Source organism: Pogoniulus pusillus, chromosome 23 (assembly GCF_015220805.1).
Source record: "Pogoniulus pusillus isolate bPogPus1 chromosome 23, bPogPus1.pri, whole genome shotgun sequence".
Classification (NCBI taxonomy): Eukaryota; Metazoa; Chordata; class Aves; order Piciformes; family Lybiidae; genus Pogoniulus; species Pogoniulus pusillus.
Window position 1 is genome coordinate 4,992,908 of NC_087286.1, and position 27,823 is coordinate 5,020,730.

The window sequence follows — 27,823 nt, forward strand, 5'->3', positions numbered from 1 at the left end:
TTGGGACTGGGGAAAGGTTGAGAGGAGTAGGGGGAAGGTGAAAGGGTGGTTGGGAGCCCCTCCTGGGCACTCAGGTTTCTGGGAGGGCTGTTGTGTTTCTGTATTGCCTTTTACCTTGTCTATTTCTGCCTATAACTGTATCTACTGTAACTATTGTGCTAGTTTGAAGCAGGGTAGAATGTTTTGGTGAAAAAGAACTAGATTATAGGCTGTGAAAGGGAAACAATGGTGATGTCTACTTCCCTCAGAGTCTTGCTGAAGAAAGAAAGGAAAACATTAGATAACACTCTCGCCATTTTGTCTCACACTCTGTTTTGGGCTTCTGACTGAGCTGCAGCTCCCTAACCTCACCTTCCATTCACCTTTGCTTCTTAACCTCTTGGCTGAACCTCTATTCTTCTTTAGGACTGGGGTAAGGTTGAGAGGGGCAGGGGGAAGGTGCAGGGGTGGTTGAGAGCCCCTCCTGGGGACTCAGGTTTCTGGGAGGGCTGCTGTGTTTCTGTATTACCTTTTACCTTGTCTATTTCTGTCTATAACTGTATCTACTGTAACTATCTGCTTGTATATTGTGCCAGCTGTAAATATAAGCTTCATTTATATTCCCAGAGCCGACTGAGACTAGTTGGGTATTTCTAAAGTGGGGGGGGGGGGGGGGGGGGGGGCAGGGTAAACCCAAACCATCACAATTATCTGCTTGTACATTGTGCCAGTTGTAAATATAAGCTTCATTCAATTTCCAGAGCTGGCTGAGTCTAGTCTGGGTGATTTCCAAAGTGTGGGGGGGCAGGGAACACCCAAACCATCACAACTATCTGCTTGTACATTGTGCCAGTTGTAAATATAAGCTTCATTCAATTTCCAGAGCTGGCTGAGTCTAGTCTGGGCGATTTCCAAAGTGAGAGGGGGCAGGGAACACCCAAACCATCACATCACCTTGGTGGGCTGTCTCATGAAAAATGGGAAAGAGGCACTGGAATAGAGAGATGTCGGGGTCCGGAGGCTGGTGAGAGGCGAGATCGGGGTACTGACGAGTCGACTCAGCAGCTTCTATGCATCAGTACATCAGTACAGCTGTGATGGGAGAATGTCCTTGAAGCCTTGCTAGTTCAGGAAGCCAGGCTGTGGACAAGTGAGCAACCCACGCACACCTGCTGGGGGCTGGACCTGCCAGCCCCTGGGGCGGACACGGCTCCAGGGGGCTAAGCCTGCCAGCCCCCTGGGGTGGGAACCACAGGTTGTTTTGCCACAGGGTAACCTATCTGCACCCTGCACATGGCTTTGGGCCAGTCTGTACTGTCCACTTGTGCTGGATGGTATACACCTCCTCTGAGCACTATATAAGAGGCTTCACTACCCTAATAAAGCTGTACTGACGTATAGCAAGCTGCTGAGTTGATTCATCAGTGCCCCGATCTCACCTCTCACCAGCCACCGGACCCCAACAGAGAGAGCCAAGTACCAGACAGAGTCCACTGCCTACCTTTAACTACCAGCCTGGCTGAGGAGTAGGCAGAGCCGGCGCTGTTGATGACGAGCGCCGAGTACTGGCCCGCGTCCGCTGGAGTGACGCCGCGGATCTCCAGCGAGTGGAACTCCCGCTGAGCGGTCTTCAGGATGCGATCCGAAGGCTTCAAGGGCTGCCCGTTTTTGAACCAGTAGAGACGAGGCTGTGGATACCCTGCGAGGAGACACAGACGTGGGGAATAAACAGCACTGGCAACATCGACAATGGCACTCATTTCAAGAGCGATCTTGTGAAAAACTGGGCCAAAGGGCATGTGTGATGGTTTGGGCTCTTACCCGCCCCCCCCCCACTTTAGAATTTGCCCCAGCTAACTCAGACGGCCTCTGGGAATATAAATGAAGCTATTTATTTTACAGCAGCAAATATACAGGCAGCTATTTACAATATATACAGTTATATACAGAAATATACAAAGGATAAACAATACAGATGCACAACTCCCCTCCCAGAAACCTGAGTCCCCAGGAGGGGCTCTCAAACCACCCCAACACCTCCCCTTGCCCTCTCAACCTTACCCCAGTTCTCAGGAAGAAGAGAGGTGCAGCCAAGAGGTTAGGGAGCAAGGTTAGTGGGAGCAAGGTTAATGAGATGTGACTAGGTCTGAAGGCAAAGGCAGAATGAAAGACAAAATGGAGAATGCTTTACTTCTTCTTCCCAGAGTTCTCAGCATGACTGTGAGAGAAGGAGACACAATTGTTTTCATTTCACTGCCTGTTATCTAGTTCTTTTACCAAAACATCCCAGCTTGCTTCAAACTAGCACATCATGGTATTGAATGGATCTATCACATACCCTACTATGCACCAGCTTCAGGGAAGATTGAGCGCTACAATGGCTTGCTGAAAACCACCCTAAAAGCCATGGGGGGTGGAACTCTGAAAAACTGGGACAAACATTTAGCACAAGCTACCTGGCTGGTAAATAGTACAGGTTCAGTAAACAGAGCAGGACCTGCACAGTCAGACTTGGTCCAAACAGAAGATGGTGATAAAGTTCCTGTTGTACATGAGAAGAATCTGTTAGGGAAAACTGTTTGGGTATTTTCTCCTTCGGGCGAAGGGAAACCTGTCCGAGGGGTAGTGTCTGCTGAAGGTCCTGGTCACACCTACTGGGTAATGCAGGAGAATGGTGAAATCCAGTGTATTCCACAGAGAAATCTAACCTTAGCTGAGAGAGTCTAAATTCAGAGTGCATAATACAAGCTGTTAGGAGTTTTCTGTTCTAGGTACCATCGGCGTCCAACACTGAAAGGATCTACGAGAGAATCTACAGTACATGAGCATGAACCCAACGTCACCTGGGAGTCCCTGTTCTCATCTCATCTGTGAGGAGACAAACTGTTCTGAGCTTTTGAACCACCTACATCTGAGATAGCTGGAATGAAAGTGTGAACTGAACTTGTAATATCCATTAGTGTAAATATTGGTTTAGATTAGATCAGATAATTCTTAGCAATACTCTGAGTGAAGTAGACAGGGGTGGATTGTGCTAGTTTGAAGCAGGCTAGAATGTTTTGGTGAGAAGAACTAGACCATAGGCTGTGAAAGCAAAAACAATGGTGATGCCTACTCCCCTCAGAGTCTCCCAAAGGAGTTTGGGAAGGAGAAATGAAAACATTAGATAACATTCTTGCCATTTTGTCTCACTCTCTGCCTTGGGCTGCTGGCTGAGCTGCATCTCCCTAACCTCACCTTCGTTTTGGCCTAACCCACCTTTGCTTCTTAACCTCTTGGCCAAACCTCTATTCTTCTTTAGGACTGGGGTAAGGTTGAGAGGGGCAGGGGGAAGGTGAGGGGTGGTTGAGAGCCCCTCCTGGGGACTCAGGTTTCTGGGAGGGCTGTTGTGTTTCTGTATTACCTTTTACCTTGTCTGTTTCTGTCTAGAACTGTATATATTGTAAATATCTGCTTGTATATTGTGCCAGCTGTAAATATAAGCTTCATTTTTATTCCCAGAGCTGGCTGAGTCTAGTCTGGGTATTTCTAAAGTGTAGGGGGGCAGGAACACCCAAACTATCACAGGGACTCAGGTTCAGGCTGCACACCCCCAGCCTCTCCTCATAGGGTTTGTGTTCCAGGCTTTTCACCAGCTTTGTGATGCAAGATGCATGGGCTGAGATCATGGCTACAGAAGAGAACATCAGAAAAGCATGTCCAACACTTTGACTTGACAGCCAGCCTGAAATAACCCCCAGTGCTCTACTCACCTTTCACTTTGAGGTGAAATTTAGCCAGTGATGCTCCAGGTGCCACATGAATATCATGAAGCTCATCGAAGATCTGGGGCAATTGCTCCTCTTCAGTAGTAGATTCTTCCTGTTCTCGGCTAAGAAGCAATTAGAAATAGACAGAAGAAAGTCAGCAAGCCAGAAAAGAGTTGGGAATTGGAATAACCTATTCTAGCTTAATTCAGTCTCTGGAGGTTTGTCATCCTGACAACAGATCCAACACCATTTGACATTAATGAAGTGGGATCATGAAGAGCTATCCAGGCTCACCCAAAGGCAGCCAGGGCAAGCTTGCACATGACAAATGTTCAAAGCTTGCAGTTATTGCATCTCAACTGCTTCATTTATTCCTTGTGGACACGAAACTGATCCTGCTAGATAGAGGAAAACCTGGCTTGGCATAAATACACCTATTGATCTTCTCAAGCCAGAAGTCAGAAGGAGCTAGAGTTCAATATTTTACCTTGAAATATATTCTTTGGCACTGTAGTAAGAAGATGTCTCTGTTGCATCTGCTGCTGTCTCATAGTCAGTGCTGGTCACTGTTAAATGAAAAAGGAAGCATTTGCTGTAATCTGAGTTTTGAAATTGGTTTCCTTACCATTATTAGAGTTTTCCTACTAAACTGGCAGGTAGATTTCACACTGCTAGGGCAGGAGGATGCCACGGAACTTTGCTCTGAGCCTTGTCTTGGAGTTGGAAAAGTCCAATTGAACCGAAGAGATTCATGAGTGAAGCTCAGTTTGCCAAGGTGATCAAGGCAGCCAGGAGCATCCTGGATTGTGTCAGCACCAGTGTGATCAGCAGGACCAGGGCAGGGATTGTCCCCCTGGATTGAGCACTGGAGAGCTCACACCTAGAATATTGGGCTCAGTTTTGGGGCTCTCAGTACAAGAAGGACATTGAGGATCTGAAGCATATTCAAAGCAGGAAAACAAAGGTGAAAGGTTTAGAGCAAAATTCTTAGGAGTGGCTGAGGGAGCTGGGGTGGTTTAGTCTGGAGGCTGAGGGGAGATCTTCACATTCTCTACAGTACCCTGAAAGGAAATCGCAGCAAGGTGAGACTCAGTCCCTTCTGCCGAGTAACAAGTCATAGGACAAGAGGAAACAGCCACATGTTGTGCCAGGGGAGCTTTAGGTTGGATATTAGGAAAAATGTTCTCCCCAAAAGGGTTGTCAAGCCCTGAAACAGACTGCCCAGGGCAGTGGTGGTGTTACCATCCCTAGAGGAATTGAAAAGACAGCAGCTGAGGGCCGTGGCTTAGTGGTGATCTAGCAGCGTTGGGTCAATGGTTGAACTTGAGGATCCCAATAATCTTTTCCAACCAAAATAATTCTGAGAGTCTATCAAGTTGTGGACAATGCCTACATAAAAAGGAAAGTAAGTGATATTTTTCTTCAGGAAGTCTACCTCTATCTGTCAGCAGGACCCTTCCCTTGCTTTGTGTGCAGTGATTTTGACACTTACAGTCCACTCGAAGCTCAGCCTTGGTTGAAGCAACTCCCATGTTGTTTTCAGCGAGGCAACGGTAAACACCCATGTCAGTGGGGACCACAGCAGTGATGATCAGCTGGTGGCAACCCTCCTGGTCCTCATTGATCATGTAGTGATCGTTTTCTTCAATAGCTTTTCCATCCTTGAACCAGCGGACCGTGGGCAGTGGTTTGCCAACAACAAAGCAGTCAAAGCTGACTGGGTACCCGTCTTGTACCTCCTGGTTTTGGAGCTCGGTCATGAACATGGGAGCTGAAGTCAGGGTTGTCAGGAGAGAAGGAAAGGAAAACTTAGTTGTGTGAAAGGCTAAATGGAGGGTTCTAGATTTTGGCCACAATAACCCCAAGTAGTGCTACAGGCTGGGGACAGAGTGACTGAGAGCAGTGAGGCAGAGAGGGATCTAGGGATGCTGATAGAGAGGAGGTGAAGCTGAGGCAGCAGTGTGCCCAGGTGGGCAGCAGAACCAATGGCATCCTGGCCTGGCTCAGGAGCAGTGTGGCCAGAAGGACAAGGGAGGTTCTTCTGCCCCTGTACTCAGCACTGCTCAGGCCACACCTTGAGTGCTGTATCCAGTTCTGGGCTCCTCAATTCACGAGAGATGTTGAGATATTGGAATGTGTCCAGAGAAGGGCAACGAAGCTGGTGAGGAGCCTGGAGCACAGCCCTATGAGGAGAGGCTGAGGGAGCTGGGGGTGTGCAGCCTGCAGAAGAGGAAACTCAGGGCAGAGCTCATTGCTGTCTGCAACTCCCTGAAGGGAGCCTGTAGCCAGGTGGGGTTGGTCTCTTCTGCCAGGCAACCAGCAACAGAAAAAGGGGACACAGTCTCAAGTTGTGCCAAGGGAGGTTAGGAGGAAGTTGTTGTCAGAGAGAGTGATTGGCATTGGAATGGGCTGCCCAGGGAGGTGGTGGAGTCGCTGTCCCTGGAGGTGTTCAAGGAGGGACTGGATGGGGCACTTATTGTCACAGTCTGGTTGATTGGGTAGGGCTGAGTGCTAGGTTGGACTGGATGAGCTTGGAGGACTCTTCCAACCTGGTCAATTCTATGAAAAGCTGTATTGTAAGAGCTCTGCTGCCCAGTCCCTGAAGATTTCTGCTTCCTAGGGATTTTTTTATTGCAGAGTGATACATTTTATCTATGAAAATCATCAGGAAGAAACTTCCTGACAACCTACATAAAGATATTCCACAGCAACTCAAACATTGCGATACCACAGCTGCAGACTCCATGTTGCAGTTGGTAATCTTGGAGATCTTTTTCAACCAGAACAATTCTATGATGTGATATTGCTATGGTATCATAGAATGGTTTAGGTTGGAAGGGGCCTCAAAGCTCATCTACTTGCAAACCCCCACCATAGGCAGCAACACCTCCTACTAGAACAGGCCTCATCCAACCTGTTCCTGAACACCTCCAGGGAGGTTGTGGAGCACAGAAGCACCCAATGTGATCTTTGATCACATTGGGTGCTTCTGTGCTCCACAACCTCCCTGGGCAACCTGTGCCAGAGTCTCACTACCCTCTCTGCAAAGAACCCTTTCCTAACATCTAGTTTCAATCTCCCTTCTGCCAGTTGAAACCCATCACCCCTCATCCTATCATTATGAGTTTGGTTCACCTACCTGTATCAGAGGTCAGCAAGGGTGGTGGAGGTCGCGCTACTGACGGTGGAAACTTCCCATGGGTGGTTGGTGTTGCTTTCCCGATGCGTAGCTCAATCTTTTTAGGGCCTTGCTCCAAAATATCAATCTCCACAGGAATCCCCAGAGCTCCAAACATCTCTCTGAACCGTGTGGCAGCACTTTTTGCCTCAGACAAGGCTTCGAACTTGATGTAGATGTACTGGTCGTCCTCACGATAGGTCTGATGGTCAACCACTTCTATGTCCCCTTCATCTGCGCTGACAAAGAGCTCTTCCTCCACATCAGATATCTCTGTTGAGATCTTGGCTCTGAAGAGCCTGTGAAGCCTCCTTCCTGCTTTACGGAAAGCATCATCCAGCTCGCTCCCAGAGGAGCTCTCTGTCTCGCTGTCGGTGCTGTGTTTGCCTCGCTTCTCCTTGTGAAGGACTTGAGCTTCCTGAGCACCGATGACCACCTTAGCACTGTGTGAAACCTTGCCAAATTTATTGGATGCCTCGCAGGTGTACTGACCTGCATCTTTCTTGTCCAGGCCAGTGATAATCAGAGAGCAGGTCCCATCGTTGTAGTTGTCGATGTGATAGTAGCGACCGTCTGAAAGCTCTTCCCCATCCTTCAGCCAGCGAACGTTCATATCGGTTTTGCTGTGGGCCACGCACTCGAGGTGGAGAGTGCTTCCAGGCTCACCAGAAAAGTCTTTGAAGGTCTCAGTAAACACTGGGCACTCTTGCTGCTTGATCTCTTTCCTGACTTTGTAGCCTTTGAATGCGGCTTGGATCTTCACAGCAGCCTTGTTCATGGAAGGGTCATCTAAATCGGGCAGTTCTGGTTCAGTTGGCTTAGCAGCTGGGGCAGCCACAACAGTCTCCACAGTGGATTTCTCCCACTGTTTCCATAACTTGCCTGTGGAGCTGGACTGAACCTTGCTAGTAACACTGATACTTTTCTTCCCAGCTTTCTTGAGGTAGTTTACTAGCGAAGGAGTCCCAGCTCTAGACTCATCATCTGAGCTTGTGAAAGAGAAATCTGCTTCTCCCGTCCTAGCCAGCTCATCACATGTTGAGTACTCCTCTGAGTAATAATGAGACATCTCTGCTTCCTCCTTCCTCAGCTTCTGCAGCTTCTCATCCTCTTCAGGCAATTCGCTGATGGAATCCAAGGTGGGCTCTCGGCTCATCCGCCGTTTCTTGGCCAGGGCTTCCCACAGGAGGTGAAGGTCTCCCTCCTGAGCAGCTTCAGGGGGTAAGCTGGGCTGGACATGGCCATCCACCCTCTCTTCTGGTTGGCTTGCAGCAGGTGCTTCCCTGGCAATCTCTTTTAGCATCGCTGCTGTGGGAACTGAGGAGAATTACATTGATCAGATGTTAAAAGACAAAGTCTGTGACTACACTCTGAGAAAGCACAAAAGCCTGGGCAGAAGAGTATCAGGGGCATTGAGCTAAGCGTTCTGTTGAGAACAACTTGTGAAATTAATAGCTAGACACAGTCCTGGGCTGCTTATGACCCTTCTTTGAGCAGGAAGGTGGACTATGCTATCTTCAGAAGCCTTTCCAACATCAAGCATCCTGTGATCCCATACATGTGCATAAAAGATGGCCAGACAATTTCATTCCTTGCAAATCTGAACCCAATAAATTAACATCTACCTTTCTTGAATGTTATAGTGGGTGAATATCAAGTCAAGACCATCAGTGGAGCCTGGAAAGCTATTCAGGTTCATCCTATTTTACAGCCAGTTGGAGCTTCACTGACACAGATTTTTACTGGTTGTAATGGAAGCTGAGACTCCCACTTCATATCATAGAATGATTTAGGTTGGAAGATACCTCAAGGATCATCCAGTTCCAACCCCCTGCCATAGGCAGGAACACCTCCCACTAGAAGAGGTCACTCCAGGCCCTCATCCAACCTGGCCTTGAACACCTCCAGGGAGGTTGTGGAGCACAGAAGCACCCAATGTGATCAAAGACCACATTGGGTGCTTCTGTGCTCCACAGCCTCCCTGGACAACCTGTGCCAGTGTCTCACTGCCCTCACTGCAAACAACCCTTTCCTAACATCCAGTTTCAATCTCCCCTCTGCCACTTTAAACCCATTACCCCTTGTCCTGTCATTACAAGACCTTGTCAATAGTCCCTCCCCAGCCTTCCTGTAGGTCCCCTTCAGATACTGGAAGGCCACTATAAGGTCTCCTGGAAGCCTTCTCTTCTTCAGGCTGAAGAGCCCCAACTCTCATAGCCTGTCCTCATAGCAGAGCTGGGGCAGCCCTCTGAGCATCCTCATGTTATGGAGGTACATACCTCAGTTTAGGTATGCCTAAGCCTGAAGACTGTGACTCAAGCATTGTGACACACTGACTTGCCTTTTGAGATGCTCCAGGATGTCTGGGACATCCACATGTGGTTCTCAGAGAACACACAGGAATTATGAGGGCTTTGGGTCCTCCTGGAGAAGGAGCTGAGGGCATGGGATGATATCCTGAAGAGCCCCAATGGCATTAGATGCCTATGTGTGGGACACTAATGCCACCACAGGGATGAAACTCAGCTTCCTAAGCACTGTGGCCCAAAGTTATCTCAGGTGCCTGTGCCAGGGGCCAGCAGACACCATGCAGAACTCACTAAAAAGCCCTTGCTTTCTCAACTGGCAGCTGAAGACCAAGGAAGATACCCTTAAGACATCTCAGAAGGCAGCAGAAGCTCATGCAGAAAGAACTGCATCCTACCTTAAACATCAGGCTTAAAACATTCTTATTTGAGCAGTTCAAAGGTTTTAGGGATTCAGAAACATACTGAGCAACACCTACCAGGGACACAATGAGTCCTCTGGGGAGTGTGCTAGTTTGAAGCTAGCTAGAATGTTTGGGTGAGAAGAACTAGATTACAGGCTGTGGAAGGAAAACAATGCTGATGTCTACTTCACTCATAGGGTTGCTGAGAGGCACAAGAAGAAGAATCAAAACATAAAGCACTCACTTCTGCTGGGGAACTGGCTCCAAGCTGCACTTCTCTTTAGTCTCTCTGCTGTCTCTCTGATTAATCTACTTTGCTTCCTAACCCCCTGGCCAAACCTCCATCCTTCCTTGGGACTGGGGTAAGGTTGAGAGGGGTAGGGGGAAGGTGAAGGGGCAGTTGGGAGCCCCTCCTGGGAACTCAGGTGTTTTGGGGGGCTGTTGTCTTTCTGTATTACCTTTTACCTTGTCTGTTTCTGTCTGTAACTGTATATACTGTAACTATCTGCTTGTATATTGTGCTAACCTGTAAATATAAGCTTCATTCAATTTCCAGATCTGGCTGTAGGGGGGCAGGGAACACCCAAACCAGCACATGGAGATTAGGCACAGCTTGTAAAAGAAAATGAATTCCAGTCCAATCTGTGGAGCTGCCTTTAGATGTCCACAAACAGAACTGATTCCACATCACAAGATTGTATTCCCTACCTTCAAGGGACAAGGTGGCAACAGACTTCACTTCAGGAGAAACCATGCAGGTGTATGTGTCCTGATCTTCAGGTTTGAAGGCATGGATGATGAGTATCTGCTTTGTTCCATCAGACTGGATCTGGTATCTCCCTCCAGCTTTAATTTGCTCTTTTCCTTTGAACCAGGTCACTCTCTCCTCAGTTTCACTGGACAGGTTGCACTCCAAGCGAGCCACCTCCCCTTCTGCGACTGAGCCTCCCACCAAAGGACTGCTGACGGTAACTGAGGGCTCTGTAATTACAACAACCAAGTCCATTAACACAGGGAACATATCATCACCTGATTGCAAGGCATGTGAGGACACTCTATACAATACCCAAGCATCCAAGTCTTCACTTACAGATTGAAGACAACCAAAGGAGAGGGAAGAAAACCCAAACCAAACAACTGGCAGCATCCCAAATCTGCACTTCTGAAGACACTATCTAACTCTGCAAGCCCTCCCAGCAGTAAAACCAGCTCCACTGAAGTATCTACATGCAAAAGTGGTTGCATTTTTCACATTTCTGGCTTTATTTGCTGATCTTCGTTTACCCATCACCAGTAATTCAAGCAGTCATACAGATTCTAGGTGGTCTTAAGGGCTAGAAGTGAATTGGTTCTGAAGTGAGGCGAGAAAGGAAGGGTGAAAATAGCAAAACAAGCAAAGAGATAGTCAAAAGTGGCATGAAAGTAAAAAAAGGAATAACAATTTACAAAAAAAAAATATGTATTTACACTCACTCCAAAAGCATAAAGAATTAAAAAGCCAAAGTTCTCTGTGTCTCTTTCACTTTGGAAGGAGGCCTGCCAATGGCATGCCCTTCGTGTGACACTGATACCTCAAATGAAGTCAAGACAAAGGCATTAAATGAGAGGATGTTGACTGGGATGGAAAGCACACAGCTGAGCTCCTCCAAAACAGCACACTCCTGGGCCCCTCTGCAGATTTCAGTGTGGTGAGGAGGCTGCTGCCCCCAAAATGCCCTGGGCTTATTGCAGACAGAGTTGACATTATTGCTGTCTACAACTACCTGAGGGGTGGTTGTGGCCAGGAGGAGGTTGCTCTCTTCTCTCAGGTGGCCAGCACCAGAACGAGAGGACACAGCCTCAAGCTACACCAGGGGAAATTTAGGCTGGAGGTGAGGAGAAAGTTCTTCACTGAGAGAGTCATTGGACACTGGAATGGGCTGCCCGGGGAGGTGGTGGAGTCGCCGTCCCTGGAGCTGTTCAAGGCAGGACTGGATGTGGCACTTGGTGCCATGGTCTGGCCTTGAGCTCTGTGGTAAAGGGTTGGACTTGATGATCTGTGAGGTCTCTTCCAACCCTGATAATACTGTGATACTGTGACATATGCTAAGATAGCAAGGTCCAGCTGTTGGTTGTGCTGGCTGTTGGTACAATGACAGAAGAGGATGTATTATTGTTCTCACTTCAAGGAATTTGTTGGGCACTCAGCTAGCACAGAAGGAGCTGCAAGAAAAGAAAGACTGAAGGAGTGGCTCTCCACCCCACCGTAGCTGCCAGAGTTTCAACAACAGAAAGCAGGAACTGTCCCCTCCAGCGTTTCTTTGTGGGGGGTATTGAAAAAGAGATGCGACTAAAACAAGAGGGAAAGATGGGTGAAGAAGACAACATTGCCCACCCGCTGCGTTGGCACCAGGGTCTCAGTCACCTCAAATGCATTCCAACATGCCCCTCTTGACTCATTCCATCCAAACTCTACCAGAAAAGAAATTCATGGTGACCAGACACCACCTGGATACAGCGCAGACTGCAAGGCAGCCGGATGGAGTTTGGAGACAATAAGTGTTGAGTACCAACAACGCAGCAGGTTTTGTTCATGGCAGCCCAGAACAACCTCTCCAAGCTCTTTCTCCTCTATTGTGTGGGCAGCAAAGCACCGGAAGATGTCACAGAGTGAACTCTTCCAGGAGGTGGCTGGAGTGGGTGAAGCAGGCATGCCATGCGAAACACAAGGTCCAGAGCAGCTTGCAGTCCTCCGCGGGGGCAGCTCTTCGCTCTCACCTAGCCGCACCGCCTCAGGGACGTGCACTGGCTCGCTGGCCCCAACTCTGTTTACAGCTGAGACTCGGAACCGGTAGGGTTCACCTGGGCTGAGATTGTCCACCACAAACTCCGTGTTTGGAATCATGCCCTCGCTGCAGGACTGCCAGCCAACACCTGGGACTTGCCTCTCCACCTTGTAGCCTAGGACGTCACAACCGCCGTCGCTCGACGGCTTGTACCAGGACAGAGTTACAGAGTGACTGGTCTTACTTAAAACTTCTGCTTCTTCGGGTGGCTCAGGGTGGGCTGAAGGCACAACAGAGGTCCCATGATGTATGACATAGGCAATAATGCTTTGCAACTAAAACAACCAAGAGCCTTCCACAAGCAACGAGAAGGAAGCACACGTGATGCTAGCCTTGAGCAAGAACATGTTCACAACCATAAGACGCACCTGTGTACCACCAAGTTCTCCTTTGTCTGCCCAGATCTGCACTGCTAATCATAGAATGGTCTAGGCTGGAAGGGACCTCAAAGATCATCCAGCTCCAAAGCCCCACTGTAGGGAGGGACACCTCCCACTAGAGCAGGTTGCTCAAGGCCTCATCCAACCTGGCCTTAAACACCTCCAGGGAGGAAGTAACCACAACATTCATTTTCCAACTGTCATCTCCCACACTTACTGTCACATATTGCCAAGGTTTTTTGCCTGCTTCTTTGTCCCACCCAGAGTTATTCACCCACAATGACCTTAAGCTGCCTGAAGCATCAAGGAATTTACTGGAATCCATCAAAAGAAGGGCAATGAGTATAGTGAAGGGTCTAGAGCACAGCTCCTGTGAGGAGTGGCTAGGGGAAAAGGGGTTGTTTAGCTTGGAATCATAGGATCATTTAAGTTAGAAGAGACCTTCAAGATCTTTGAGTCCAGCTATTAACCTTTCTTTACCAAGTCCACCACTAAGCTATACTCCCAAGCAGAACAATATTTTTCTCTTGATGAAGTGGACTATTCGTGGCCAAGGAACAAGCTGCCCAGCAGCATCTTCTCAGACTAAGAACACTGGTTTGAGGCATGCATGGCAAAGAGAAAGGAATCAACACAAAGGTTAGAAAATTCACTGTCGCAGCTCAGTACCAAAGTCCACTTTCCAAGTGCCACTGGGCCAGAGCAACAGACACTTACCTATCACAGATAACTTGGCTGATGAAATTGCTTCCCTGGAAGCAAAGGTCACCTCTCCAGAATGATGTGGTTGGGCTTTTTTAAGGACAAGTGTGTATCTGTTTCCATCTGCTTGTATCTCCCAGTCCTCATCTGACTGGACCTCGACATCATTACTGTACCAGGTAACTTCATTAACTGGCACAGCTTCACTTAGAACACAGCTGAATGTAGCTTTCTGCCCTGGAGAGACCTCCACATCTCTAAGGGGCTGCAAGATCTGCAGGCGCCATCCTATAGATAAAAACAGGCAGTCAAACTCCTTCTGTTAGAATCACAGAACAGTTTTGCTTGGAAGAGACCTTTAAGATCACTGAATTCAGTTAGAGAGCAACAGACAGGAGAGAGGTTTTGTGAATATTTGTGTTGAAGCCTTGGACCATCAGAGCAAGGGGATCATTAAAAGAGAAGTTCCATGTATCACTACAACAGAGGAGGTACCAGTGGGGACTGAGGCTTTCCAAAGCTTTGAGCAGCAGAAGCCAACTTAGCAGAGAACTACAATGGAGGTATTATGTTATGACTGAGAAAGGTTGTTCTTGGACCTCTGACCCTCACAGTGGTCTCCAGTAAAAACATAAAATGAATAACTCAGAGACAATATTGTTGCTGACAAAACTCTCATCTCTACAGCCTTGAAGCACCTCTAAACACAGCTCATCAGAACAATGACAACTGCAAACAGTCATTTGCTGCTGGTTCAGTGCCAGCTGATGCTGCTTCTATCCATTCCAGAGCACATGGAGAAGGTAAAAAGGAAATGGTAAGACACCATCCATTCAGGGGGTGGGAAGAAGATTTAAGTAAGAAGCAACCAACAAGTGAAACTTTTCCTCTCTGCCACTCATGTTTCCTGGTTTGTTTGCCCTTTCCAGTCAGAAATTTAAGGCATCCCATGCACGAGTTCCTCAGTTACCTTTCACTGTCAAGAAAGCTGAGGTCACCGCATCACTGCACATGAAAGTCACCCTGCAGCTATCCCGGGGAGTCAAATTCTTCAGCAGCAGAATGTGCCTGAGTCCATTTTCAAAGTAAACCATCTCAGTGTTCTCTGTAGTTTTGGCAGGTTCATCATCAATCAGCCAGTTGTAGTTGTAGCACTCAGGCTTAGAAAGGTAGCACTCAAACAGGGCTTCCCCTCCTTCCACGGCTTCCACATTCTCCAAGCCCTGGACAATGCTGTTCTTGGCTACCAAAGAAGGACAATGGGCAATATTAATTGTCTGGCCATGCAGCTCTGAATATTAACAAGCCTTGGTGCACTGGGTGATTCCCACTGCTGGAAAGCTGATGGAAGAGGTGTGGAGAAATAGAATGAAAGGCCTGGAACACAAACCCTATGAGGAGAGGCTGAGGGAGCTGGGGGTGTGCAGTCTGCAGAAGAGGAGGCTCAGGGCAGAGCTCATTGCTGTCTACAACTACCTGAAGGGAGGCTGTAGCCAGGTGGGGTTGGGCTCTTCTGCCAGGCAACCAGCAACAGAACAAGGGGACACAGTCCCAAATTGTGCCAGGGGAGGTCCAGGCTGGATGTTAGGAGGAAGTTCTTCCCAGAGAGAGTGATTGGCATTGGAATGGGCTGCCCAGGGAAGTTCAGCTTGTCTGATTTGAGCTTCTGGTTGTGATCATAGAATCAGCCAGGTTGGAAGAGATCTCCAAGATCAGCCAGTCCAACCTAGCACCCAGCCCTGGCCAATCAACCAGACCATGGAGCCCTGGAACAGGCTGCCCAGAGAGGCTGTGGAGTCTTCTTCTCTGGAGTCTTTCAAAACCCACCTAGATGTGTTCCTCTGCAAACTGCCCTAGGGGATCCTGCCTTGGCAGGGGAGTTGGACTCGATGACCTCTGGAGGTCCCTTCCAACCTCTAAAATTCTGTGATTACCATCATAAGTGGGGTGATACGAACCCACTGATAGCTCACGAAGAGATTTTAGTGTCTTGCATGCAAAGCAAATGCAAGAGAACATTCCAGCTGGCAAAACAACAGCAACTGTTGGCTGAGTTAACAGCGCAATTGCAAGTCTGGAAACACACAAAGTAACGAAACAGGTGCTAGGAATATTTGGAAGGGTGAATTTCTGAAGCATTACAAAAGCTCAGTGGTGATGTGCTAGGTTTATTTTCCCAGTTGTGTGTGGTCACAAACTTGCACCTATCCACACACTCCGTGTGCCTGCAGAGCCATGCACTGCTTGGCTTTGTACGTAGGCAATCAGCCTGACCCGAAATTGAGCAGGGGCTGGTGCATGGGAACATCATTTGTGTTAGAGCAGCTAGAGAATAAATTACATGCACATAGTGGGAAGGTAGGGGTTGAGTAAGTACACTTCACAACAAACATCATATTATGGCCAGCATCACTTTTAATATAAGCCAACACCTTTAGATATTCCTGTTTAGATCTCCACAACCAGTTTGAGGAGAAACTTCTTTACTGCAAGGGTCCCAGAGCACTGGCACAGGCTGCCCAGAGAGGTTGTGGAGTCTCCTTCTCTAGAGCCTTTCAAGGCCTGTCTGGATGTATTCCTGTGTGATCTGTGTTAGATAGCATTGCCCTGCTCTGGTGGGGGTGTTGGACTTGATAATCTCCTTGGGTCCCTTCCAACTCCTAACCATCCTGTGAGCCTGTGAACCACTGTCTGGAACTGTTCTAAGCAAAATAAAGCAGCTTAACAAAATTTTCAATATCAAAACTAAACCCAGCAGGATTAAAGAAAAAAAAAAACCCAATTATATGTTTTAGAACAGTGTAGAGAACAATGAAGGGAGTGTAAATCCTTAGAGAATGTTTAGCACTGCTTTCCCCAACTGCAAAAAACAGCTGACTGCAAATTGTGCCTCCTCTGGGGTGTTCTGAGATTATATTCATTCATATCTTTTGAAGTTGTTAAAATGGAAAGTGCTTATTGAGGTTAAAAAAAAGATAATAAATAGCATCACAGGATGTGAGGGGTTGGAAGGGACTCAAGGAGATCATCGAGTCCAACCCCCTGCCAGAGCAGGACCACACAATCTAACACAGATCACAGAGGAACACATCCAGACAGACCTTGAAAGGCTCCAGAGAAGGAGACTCCACAACCTCTCTGGGCAGCCTGTGCCAGGGCTCTGGGACCCTTACAGTAAAGAAGTTCCCCCTTGTGTTGAGCTGGAACCTCCTGAGCTGCAATTTACACCCATTGCTCCTTGTCCTATCCCAGGGAGCAGTGAGCAGAGCCTGTCCCCCCCTTCCTGGCAGCCTTCAGATACTTAGAAACATTTATCAAATCCCCTCTCAGTCTTCTCTTCTCCAGACTAAGCAGCCCCAGGTCCCTCAGCCTCTCCTCATCAGCCATGTTCTTCTGTCTCATCATCCTCATAGCACTTCACTGAACCCTCTCCAGCAGATCCCTGTCCCTCTTCAACTGGGGAGCCCCAAACTGAACACAGTTCCTGCTCTTCTGGTTAAACAAGAAGGCATAACTGTCTAAAAAGACCCCACAAATATTCAGAAACCAAAGCAGAATTCTCGTTCCTCTGCTGACCAAAAATGGTTAACTCTTTGGAAAATGAAACAAAAGCCAATAGCAACAAAAAAAAAAAACCAAAACCCAAACCCCAACCCAAATCAACCAACAAGCAAGAAAAAAACACAACCCAAACAAACAAAAAAGTCCAAAGAAAACCCCACAAAAATAAACACTAAAATCCCCAAACAAGCAAAAAGCCAAAACCAAACAAAAAACAACCAAACCCCTACCAAAAACTCCAACACAAACCTCCTGGGAGCATCAATATAAAATTCTCAACTGATTGTGAGTATTTTCATTGTTGTTTCTCAGGCCCCTCAGAAATGCTGGTGCCAAGTGAGAAGGTAATTCCTGAGCAATCAGCACTGGAAAGAAGTAAAGTGCCAAGGTGCTGAGGCTTAGGTAAAATAGAAAGTGACATTTCACACTGTCCATTAGGGGTTAAGGTTACAAAAGCACTTTGTAGCAGCAAAAATACTCTTGTTATTCCTTTGCTCCTACATTGCATCTGTGATTTTACAGTAATTCAGCAGCACACCTCCCCTTGCACTCATGTTCATTGCAGATGTATGATGTGTAAGGGATGGAAGCATAGAATGGTTTGGGTCAGAAAGGACCTTTAAAGATTATCCAGTCCAATTTGCCTGCAGTCAGCAGGGACATCTTGAGCAAGTTGTTCAGAGCCCCATCCAACTTGATCTGGAATATTTCCAGGGACATCAGGGGAGAGGTGGTTGAGGCCCCATCCCTGGAGATGTTTGAGGCCAGGCTGGATGAGGATGTGTGCAGCCTGCTCTAGGGTAGGGTGTCCCTGCCCATGGCAGGGGGGTTGGAACTGGATGATCCTTGTGGTCCCTTCCAACCCTGACTGATTCTATGATTTTATGAGGCATCTACCACCTCTCTGCACAGGTGAGCTCCAATAAAGTGCTGCTCATATTCATATTCCATTCCAGTGAGCTCTCATTTGTCGTTCAAGAGCACTAGAGTGAGCACCAAGGAGCGAGTATTTGATGTGTCTCATTGTGAGGTGCTGCCATAATGTTTCCAGCTCTCCTACTGGGGACCCATCATAGTCTTCCTCTTTGGCTGGCAGACCTCACCTTGAACATCAAGTGTAGCCATCACTTTAGTGCCTCCAGCTTCACAAGAATAGATGCCAGTGTCTTCTGGTACCGTAGGTTTAATTTTTAGCATGCTCACATTCCAGTCCTGATCGATAATCACTCGCTGCCCATCTGCATGTATTTCCTGATCATTTTTCTTCCATATGGCGTGCACTGGCCTAGAATATTGGCATATGAACTCTGCTGTGCCATCTTCATCAACAGTTATGTCCTGCATGGGACTGACCACTTCAATGGTTGGATCTGTTAACCGACACGTCAGGAAGGACATGCGTTAGTAGATCCTCATGGAAATGGCAACTTAGAGGTTTGTGACAAGCAGAGAGCCTGTGTTGAGCAAGCAGGGTGGCAGTGCAAGCAGGAAGCTGACTGGGCACACCAGGGATTAGCAGTTTAGGTTGTGCTTCTGCCAGCATCAAGCAGGACTGAAGCCAAACCCATACGTTAGAACACAGCTATCACACTGGAAAATCAGCCCCCAGCAATTAAGGCTTGAGCTTTAACAGTCCCCAATGTGAACTCCTGTGCAGAATCTCTGCTAGGATTCCCTCCAGGACTGATTATCCTCCCAACATTGCTGAGATCCTCTAGACTAAGAAGTGTCTCTAGGTGAAGTGTTTCTGCTTCCCAGAGGACAGGAGGGAAGGTCTGAGATGGAGAAATCCAATGGATGGGTTGTTGTGAGCGGTTCCCTCTAACACTCAACCTCACACAGCAAAAGGAAAACGCCACAAACTCTACTAAAGGCTCCTTGTATGAGCAAAGCACAACAATTCACTGGAAATAAATGCAAATACTTATTCCTGTCCTGTGGTGGTGATGGCTGTGTGGCAGGAGTCACTGGGAGCACAAAGAGCAAAGCTCCAGGACAACTACAACGTGAAAGGGCACCTCACAGGAGATAAGAACGTGTTGCTTTGATTAGCCATGTGCTCCTCTGCAGCAAAACTAGATCTCAGAGGAAAATAATATGGTTTCCTTGACAGTAGCTGATCTAGAGGAGCAGCATGAAACTGCAGTATCAGTTTGAGAGCCCATAAGATGCTGGGAGCAGCTGGATATGCAGCTCATGGAGTCACTGGATCTTCATCTCCCAGGCTGAAATCCACAGGGCTGCTTTTGAGCATCCAGTCCCTCTTTTAAAACACAAGCTCTGCTTCTCAGGAGGCAGCTGTAGAGCACCACAGTTATGTCTAACCACAAAGCAGTGTAAGCTTCCAAAACAGATGAAACAGCCACTTGCACCACCTTCATACCACTTGACATGTAGGCTGAAGAGAAAAAACTCTGTGAAGTCTGAAAGTGGAAGTCTCTCTGCAACCCCCTTCTCAGCACAACTATGTCAACTGCCCCCCTCCTATGGCTAGGGCTAGAGTGGGACACAAAAAGATGAAAGAGAAAACTGATATCTGCCTTTGGCTTTCAAATAGTAGTTCTGATCAGAAGCCAGCTAGAATGAACTGCACTGGACCTCTGTCTGGAATGCTCCTCTTGAAACTGGTGCACGAGGTTAAGGATGTGAGATGCTACTGCAGAGCCTGGGAAGCAAAGAGAGTTTTGGAAAAGTCTTTTGGAACCTTGTTGTGAGGCTCTTCAGAAGCTCTTCTACCACTCCATGTGTCTGCTTGTGGGCTCAGGCAGAGGAGGCATCAATGGCAGATCACTGAGATGTTTTGGTTGCACCAGGACTGAAGAAGCAAGAAGGTATCTGTGCAGATGCCATCCCCTTTCATGAGATACAGACATACTCCTCACAGCAAAATGTCACCTTGTGGTCTTGGAGAAGGAAGATGTCCTGATTCCACTGACCTGTTGTTCCTTGCCACTGCTAGATGAGGGCCTTTGTGGCCCTATTCACCCACACAGAATGGCAGAAAGCTCCTTGGGACATAGGAGCCAGCTTGTGCCCACCCTGGAACCTGTAATTCTCACCCTGCCAAAGGGGGTGGCAGCTTCTTCAAACCTTTCCATTTGCCTCTCTGCCCATGCATGAAGATGCCACCATGGTGGGCCACTGAATGAAGGCAGCTGTGGGACAACAATACTGTGAAGGCTCAACAAGAAAAGCTGTGATGAGATTTCACTTATTCTAGAACACAGCCAGCAACAAACATGCCTGACACCAGGAGAAAGGGCCACGTGGAACAGAGAGAGCCAACTTGGTCCTTGATGAAAAGCAAGCCATGGATAGCAAGATAGATGGAAATCCCTGGATCAAAGACAGGTCTATTTTTACATTTCTGGATAAAATAAAGTGTATGAAATTGGCTGTCACCAGAAGCACAGTTAGAATTTTACTAGTATTTTCCTTTCTTAATCAACTGTATTGAGCACAGTGCCCCTGGGTTTCATTTCCATACCTTTCTCCTGATCCAATGCTAGGCCATTTACCAGCTCACCTGTGATTCAGGTCCACATAAAGAATTCAAGTCTCAGCAGAAGCAGAGAGTACCCCTCCACACATATATGCACCATCATGAGCTGTGGGCTTGGTTTAGGTATCTCCAGAGGTCTCTTCCCACATCAATGATGCTATCATTCTCTGAACTGAAAACCCAGGAGCCCTTCATTTGACAGAGTAGAACACCTAACGATGCATTTATTGCTCATTTACATGTTAGGGGCACTGGGGCTCTTTGCCTGAAGAGCTCAGAACCAGTTTCTTTCCCGGAAAATGTGAGACTCAAAGTTGAAAGAAAGAGATGTGGGACTTATGGGGTTTGCAGCCTGTGTTGTTGCATCATTCTGATCTGAGGAAGGAGTGATTTGGTACTTCATCTTCACAGGGAGTTAACTTTGCTAAACATGCAAGGGACACATTCTGCAGAGAGGAGACACAGAATCATAGAATCAAGCAGGTTGGAAGAGATCTCCAAGATCATCCAGTCCAACCTAGCACCCAGCCCTGGACAATCATGGCAATAAGTGCCTCATACAGGCTTGGCTTCAACACCTCCAGGGACGGCAACTCCACCACCTCCCTGGGCAGCCCATTCCAATGCCAATCACTCTCTCTGACAACAACTTCCTAACAACATCCAGCCTGCAGCTCACCCAGCACAACTTGAGACTATGTCCCCTTGTTCTGTTGCTGCTTGCCTGGCAGAAGAGCCCAACCCCACCTGGCTACAGCCTCCCTTCAGGGAGTTGCAGACAGCAATGAGCTCTGCCCTGAGCTTCCTCTTCTGCAGGCTGCACACCCCCAGCTCCCTCAGCCTCTCCTCACAGGGCTGTGCTCCAGGCCCCTCACCAGCTTTGTTGCCCTTCTCTGGACACCCTTCAGCACCTCAACATCTCTCTTGAATTGAGGAGCTCAGAACTGGACACAGCACTCAAGGTGTGGCCTGAGCAGTGCTGAGCACAGGGGCAGAAGAGCCTCCCTTGTCCTGCTGCCCACACTGCTCCTGAGCCAGCCCAGGATGCCATTGGCTCTGCTGCCCACCTGGGCACACTGCTGGCTCAGCTTCAGCTACTCTCTACCAGCATCCCTAAATCCCTCTCTGCCTCACTGCTCTCAGTCACTCTGTCCCCAGCCTGTAGCAGTGCTTGGGGTTGTTATGGCCAAAGTGTAGAAGCCTGCACTTGGCCTTGCTCAATCTCATCCCATTTGCCTCTGCCCACCCATCCAGCCTGTCAAGGTCCTTCTGCATCAACTACAGACTACAAGTCCATACTGTGGATCATTCCTGTTATGGCAGTTATAGCATGGGGGTAGATTTTAATAAAGAATTCAACCTTTTCTATCTCCAGAGAGACAAATCCCTTTTCCAAGCAAGGAACAAATGTTACTTTTGTCTGAAAAAGAGCAGCTTTTCCCTAATGGCTATAAGAGGCTAGATGTGAAGGAGCTGGCTTTGTCAAGTCTGGAGCTCAGTGTCACTTGCAGCGTGTGGCTACCCTTACCAAATAAGAAGATCATTTATTCAATGGACCAGGAGGCTTTGCTAGTGCAGTGCTGACCATTATTATCATGACAGTCAATAAATGAGGCTCATTTACTCACTGTGCTACCCCAATGTCTCACACCCTTTGATTTCCACAAAGAGCTCTGAAGCCATCAGTACAACAACTCAAAGTCTTATCTGGAGAACATATTGAGCTCAGTGCTGGTAGCTTGGCTATGGAGCAGCACAGTGGTAGCTGTCATACAACCACAGACTACTTTGGGTCGGAAGAGACCTTTATATGCTATCTAATCCAACTGTCCTGCAGTCAGCAGGGACATCTCCAAGGAGATCAGGTTGATAAGAGCTCCATGCAACCTGATCTTGAATATTTCCAGGGATGGGACAACTACCACCTCTCTGGGGAACCTGGGCCAGTGTATTCTGTGAATTTCCAGCTCCATAATGTGTGGCATTAGAGAAACAGTTGAAGGAGGAACAAAAAAATTCTTGTGTGCTATCACAGTGGCTTACGTTCAGCTCTGCTCAGATGTCAGGTGAAGACAGTTGAAAGCAGCTGCCCTCACCCTGCAACCCTTTCTCACCTGAATCACTCAAAACCTCAGTGTGTGTGCTAGTTTGAAGCTAGCTAGAATGTTTTGGTGAGAAGGATTAGATCCCAGGCTGTGAAAGAGAAACAATGGTGATGTCTACTTCACTCATAGGCTTGCTGAGAGGTATAAGAACAAGAATCCAAACATAGATAAGCAACTTCTTCTGCTTGGGAGCTTGAAGCTGCACTCCTCTCTAGCCTCTCTGCTGTCTCTCTGATTAATCCACTTTGCTTCCTAACCCCCTGGCCAAACCTCCATTCTTCCTTGGGACTGGGGTAAAGTTGAGAGGGGTGGGAGAAGATGTAGGGGGGTTGGGAGCCCCTCCTGGGGACTCAGGTTTCTGGGAGGGCTGCTGAGTTTCTGTATTACCTTTTACCTTGTCTATTTCTGCCTATAACTGTATCTACTGTAACTATCTGCTTGTACATTGTGCCAGCTGTAAATATAAGCTTCATTCATATTTCCAGAGCTGGCTGAGTCTAGTCTGGGTGATTTCCAAAGGGGGGGGTGGGGGTGGAACTGGAACACCCAAACCATCACAGTGTGGCTGTAAAAAGAAGACTTCTGACATAAGCATGGGTGACTTGCAGAGATGGAGAGTTGCAGGATACAGAAGAAGTGTGAAGGGATTTAGTAAGGGTAGCCTGGAAGGCAGAAGCACTTAGTGCACTGAGTGAGCCCAGAGCTGGCCAGGGGTGCCTTCAACAACAAAGTACCTTTGACTAATAACTTAGCTGAAGATATAAGGGACCCAGCTCTGAAGGTGACAGTGCCTGAGTCATGGCAGGCCACATCATTTAGGGTTAAAGTGTGGATCATCCCATCCTGCTCAGAGATTTCAGTCACAAGGTTGTTGTGAAGGGGAGATCCATCCAGCCACCACTGCACGTTCTTCACCCCCGGGTGCGAGAGCTCACAGGTGAACGTGGCAGACTCCCCCACGAAGACATCTGTGTTCTTTAAACCAGAAACTATCACTGCTGCTTCTTCTGTACAACAGAGCAAAAGAAGGTGCCAAAAGGAGAACAAAAAGCATAAACACATACATGTTGCTTCCTGCAGAACTAGCCCAACCACCAGTGAATGCTGTCCATGAGAGTTAATCTTCTAGTGATGTTCCAGGGAAAAAAGAGCTGCAAATTTCTTTATGGGATTAAGGAATCACCTTTCAGCCTTCACCTGCTTACAAGTGCAGTATCTGGGTCTGCAAACACCTCCACTGGGGGGAAACTCTACTCCATGACCAGGTCATAACTGGCTCTCCTGTGTGTTGCAACCATCTGCGCTGATGTTGTATGAGGTAGAAGGCAGAGAAGTAGCTTCAGATTTAAATATTTACTTAGAGTGCTTTAAAAGAGTAGTAAGAAGCTCATCATTGATAGAAGCTGTAGTCAGTACTAGCAAGAACTTCAGGATATTTTACAAGCACTTCCAAGCAGAGAGTTTTTCAGCAGTACCACCACCTGCTGTGGTACACAGCATGGACAGTACTTTGAACTACCTAAGCCTACAAACTCTGGTACAGCCTCAGCCTTGGATCACTGAAAACAGGAAAGAATTGAATGGGTGTTTGGATGTGAGGCAAGTTTGGCCAGTTGCTGTCAAAGATCTTTGGAAGAAGAGCTCCAGGGAGAGCAATGAGAGCGTTGCAGCCGCGATTCACCTTACCTTGCACATACACAGAACCTGTGGTGATCTCATATCCAGTGCTGCAGGTATAATCCCCACAGTCCTCAGGCTCTACACCATGGATGATCAGCTCAGCAACGCTGCCTTTCAGCTTCATCTGGTACTTGGCACTGGGTTGAACGACCACCCCTCCTTTTCTCCACTCAACAGGGGCATTGGGTTTGGAGATCTCACAGTGCAAAACAGCTTTTCCCCCTTCTTCAGCCTCTACATTTTTCAGCTCTTTAGTAAAGAGCACAGGGAGTACTGTGGTGGAGAAGCAACTGCATCACTGACACTGCTCAGAGGTGAGAAATCTGCTTGCAACTTCTCCAGCTTGGTAGCTCACAGAATGCTTTGGATTAGCAGGCAGCTTTAAAGGTCATTTTGGTCTGACCCCCTTGCAGTCAGCAGGGACACCATCAACTAGAGCAGGTTGCTCGGAGCCCTGTCCAACCTGACCCCACCTGGCTACAGTCTCACTTCAGGTAGTTGTAGACAGCAATGAGGTCTGCCCTGAGCCTCCTCTTCTGCAGGCTGCACACCCCCAGCTCCCTCAGCTTCTCACAGGGCTGTGCTCCAGGACCCTCACCAGCTTCGTTGCCCTTCTCTGGACACATTCCAATATCTCAACATCTCTCTTGAATGGAGGAGCCCAGAACTGGACACTGCACTCAAGGTGTGGCCTGACCTGTGTTGAGTACAGAGAAAGATGTCCTTGCTGGCTGCAGGGAGGTTGGACCAGATGACTTTTAAAGGTCTCTTCCAACTCAAACTATTCTACCATCCTATAATCAAATGCTTTCCTGCAGTTGTACTTCACAGACACAGCTGTTGATGATAATTCAGTGATAAAAACCTCCTTATGACCCCTACGGAGAACAGCCACAGTCAAAACTTCTCTGCCTTCAAGTAAGGCTTCTCCTACCTTTGACTTGCAGGGATGCAGTGGTCTGCTGATCCCCTGAGTCACAGGTGTAGTCACCAGCATCTTGAGCTTCAGCATCGTAGATGAGGAGCTCCACACGTGCCCCCTCCTGCCGGATCTCATACTTGTCACTGGGCTGGAGCACCACATCCCCTCTCCTCCACTCCACAGGCGCGTTGGCTCTGGTCAGCTCGCAGCGCAGCACAGCCGTGCGCCCTTCGTCCACCTCCTCGTTTTTCAGCCAGTGTTTGAAAAGCACAGGCAGGGCTTGAGAAGGGAATGGTGCAAAGAGAAAAACAGCCAAGTGAAAATAGAGAAGGGAGGCCTGCTTTGGATTCATTGAATCATAGGATGGTTTAGGTTGGAAGGGACCTCAAGGATCAGCTAGTTCCAACTCCTTGCCATAGGCAGGGACACCTCCCATTAGAACAGGTTGCTCAAGGTCTCATCCAACCTGGCCTTGAACACCTCCAGGGAGGTTGTGGAGCACAGAATCACCCAATGTGATCTTTCACCACATTGGGTGATTCTGTGCTCCACAACCTCCCTGCGCAACCTGTGCCAGAGTCTCACCACCCTCACTGCCAAGAACCCTTTCCTAACATCTAGTTTGAATCTCCCCTCTGCCAGTTTAAACCCATTCTTCCTCATCCTGCCATTACAAGACCTTGTCAATAGTCCCTCCCCAGCCTTCCTGTAGGCCCCCTAGAGATACTGGAAGGCCTCTATAAGGTCTCCTGGAAGTCTTCTCTTCTCCAGGCTGCAAAGCCCCAACTCTTACAGCCTGTCCTCATAGCAGAGCTGTTGCTGCCCTCTGAGCATCTTCCTGGCCTCCTCTGGACTCATTCCAATAGTTTGATGTCATTCTCGTGTTGGGGGCTCCAGAACTGTACACAGGACTCCAGGTGGGGTGTGAGGAGAGCAGAGCAAAGGAGCAGAATCCCCTCCCTTGCCCTGCTGCCCACACTGCTCTTGCTACAGCCCAGCACAGGGTTGCTGTCTGGGCTGCACATGCACACTGCAGGCTCATGCTGAGCCTTTCATCAACCCTTTTCAAGGTACTAATAATGTCATTCATGAAGCTCATGCAAGATTCTGGAGGGACTTACATAAGAAGAGCTGCTGGGGTGGGAGTGCCTACTCTTAAGCCAGACAGAAGAGGAGGAGGAGGAGTGAGAAAAGTTAACCAGCAGGGAAAACTTCAGTTGTACAGGAAGTGCATTATTCTCACCATATCCTAGACTTGCTTTTAAAAGTGTTCCAAATTAACTGAAATCATTCCTAAAGCCCAGAGGGTTTCCCATCCCCAAAATAAAAACATGGAACAGGACAAAAGGCACTCAGAGAATCCACATCTGCAGACCTGAGGCTGCACAATTTTTATAGAGTTATAGAATTATTAGGGTTGGAAGTGACCTTTAAATGTCATCTGGTCCAAACCCCCTGCAGTCTGCAGGTTGCTCAGATCCCCAGACAATCTGACTTGGAATAGTCCCAGGGATTGGGCATCTACAACCTCTGTGGGCAATCTGGGCCTATGTTTCACCATCCTCATTGTAAAAAACATCTTCCTTCTTTCTAGTTGAAATCTTCCCTCTTTTAAACCCATCACTCCTTGTCCTGTCACATCAGGTTCTGTTCAAAAGTCTGTCTCCAGATTGCTTATTGGCCCTCTTAAGTACTGAAAGGCTACAAGAAGATCTCTCCCAGAGCCTTCTCTTCTCCAGGCTGAACAATCCCTGAATGTTAGGCACAACTCAAGATCATGCAGACAGGGATCAGTTACAGAATAACCAAGGCTGAAGAGCCCTCTAGAGGTCTTGTATAGATAGATTCCTTTGCCACTCTGGGCTCAGTCCCAGCACCTTTGTTGTGAAAGTTTGGGGCTTTTCCCTAAGATGCATTTTTCTCACTGCAGCTTGCACTTGTCTGACCTGTTCACTGAGCACTCCAAAGAAAGTCTGTCTGCCCTTCCTCTGTAGACCAACATCAAGAAACTGCAGATATCAGTGGGCTCTTCCCTCAACCTTCTTTTCTCCAGGTTGAGTAAACTCACCTGTCCCTACCTCTCCCTGTGCTTTATGTGTTCCAGCCCTATGACAAGCTTGGTGACTTCTGCTGCACTTGCTCCACTACCTCAATGTCTGTCCTGGACTAGAGAGCTCCAAAACTTGACATGCACACCTCTCACCACTGCTGACAGAAGAGAAGATCATACCTTTAACCTCAAGCCTGGCAGTGGTCTTCCCATCAGCTGTGTGGCAGCTGTACTCCCCTGAGTCTGCATGGTTCAAGTCATGGATGACCAAGGTGTGCACATTCCCCTCCTGCTTGATGCTGCACTTCTGGCTGGAATGGATCACGGCTGTGCCCTTCTTCCACTCCACTGGCACATCAGGCTTGGACACCTCACAAGACAACTGAGCTGTGCCACCCTCCTGTAGCTCCAAGCTGTGGAGTGCCTTTACAAAGGTGACTGGAGCAGCTGTGGAGAAGAAGATACCAACAGTGCTGTAAT

At 48.1% G+C, this 27,823-nt stretch overlaps 1 protein-coding gene across 1 annotated transcript in view; it reads right to left on the bottom strand.

Moving 5' to 3' along the window:
* Positions 1 to 27,823, bottom strand: part of OBSCN (obscurin, cytoskeletal calmodulin and titin-interacting RhoGEF) — a 249,742-nt gene that overhangs the window by 86,368 nt on the left and 135,551 nt on the right. The window contains exons 62-74 of the mRNA XM_064162395.1: positions 27,524 to 27,790; positions 25,306 to 25,572; positions 24,378 to 24,644; positions 23,426 to 23,698; positions 18,188 to 18,454; positions 14,494 to 14,766; positions 13,539 to 13,811; positions 10,325 to 10,597; positions 6,868 to 8,223; positions 5,221 to 5,499; positions 4,216 to 4,294; positions 3,732 to 3,850; positions 1,481 to 1,678 (exon numbers count right to left, since the gene is read on the bottom strand). Coding sequence (XP_064018465.1) covers positions 1,481 to 1,678; positions 3,732 to 3,850; positions 4,216 to 4,294; positions 5,221 to 5,499; positions 6,868 to 8,223; positions 10,325 to 10,597; positions 13,539 to 13,811; positions 14,494 to 14,766; positions 18,188 to 18,454; positions 23,426 to 23,698; positions 24,378 to 24,644; positions 25,306 to 25,572; positions 27,524 to 27,790 — 4,191 coding nt within the window. The remainder of the gene's footprint in view (positions 1 to 1,480; positions 1,679 to 3,731; positions 3,851 to 4,215; positions 4,295 to 5,220; positions 5,500 to 6,867; positions 8,224 to 10,324; positions 10,598 to 13,538; positions 13,812 to 14,493; positions 14,767 to 18,187; positions 18,455 to 23,425; positions 23,699 to 24,377; positions 24,645 to 25,305; positions 25,573 to 27,523; positions 27,791 to 27,823) is intronic.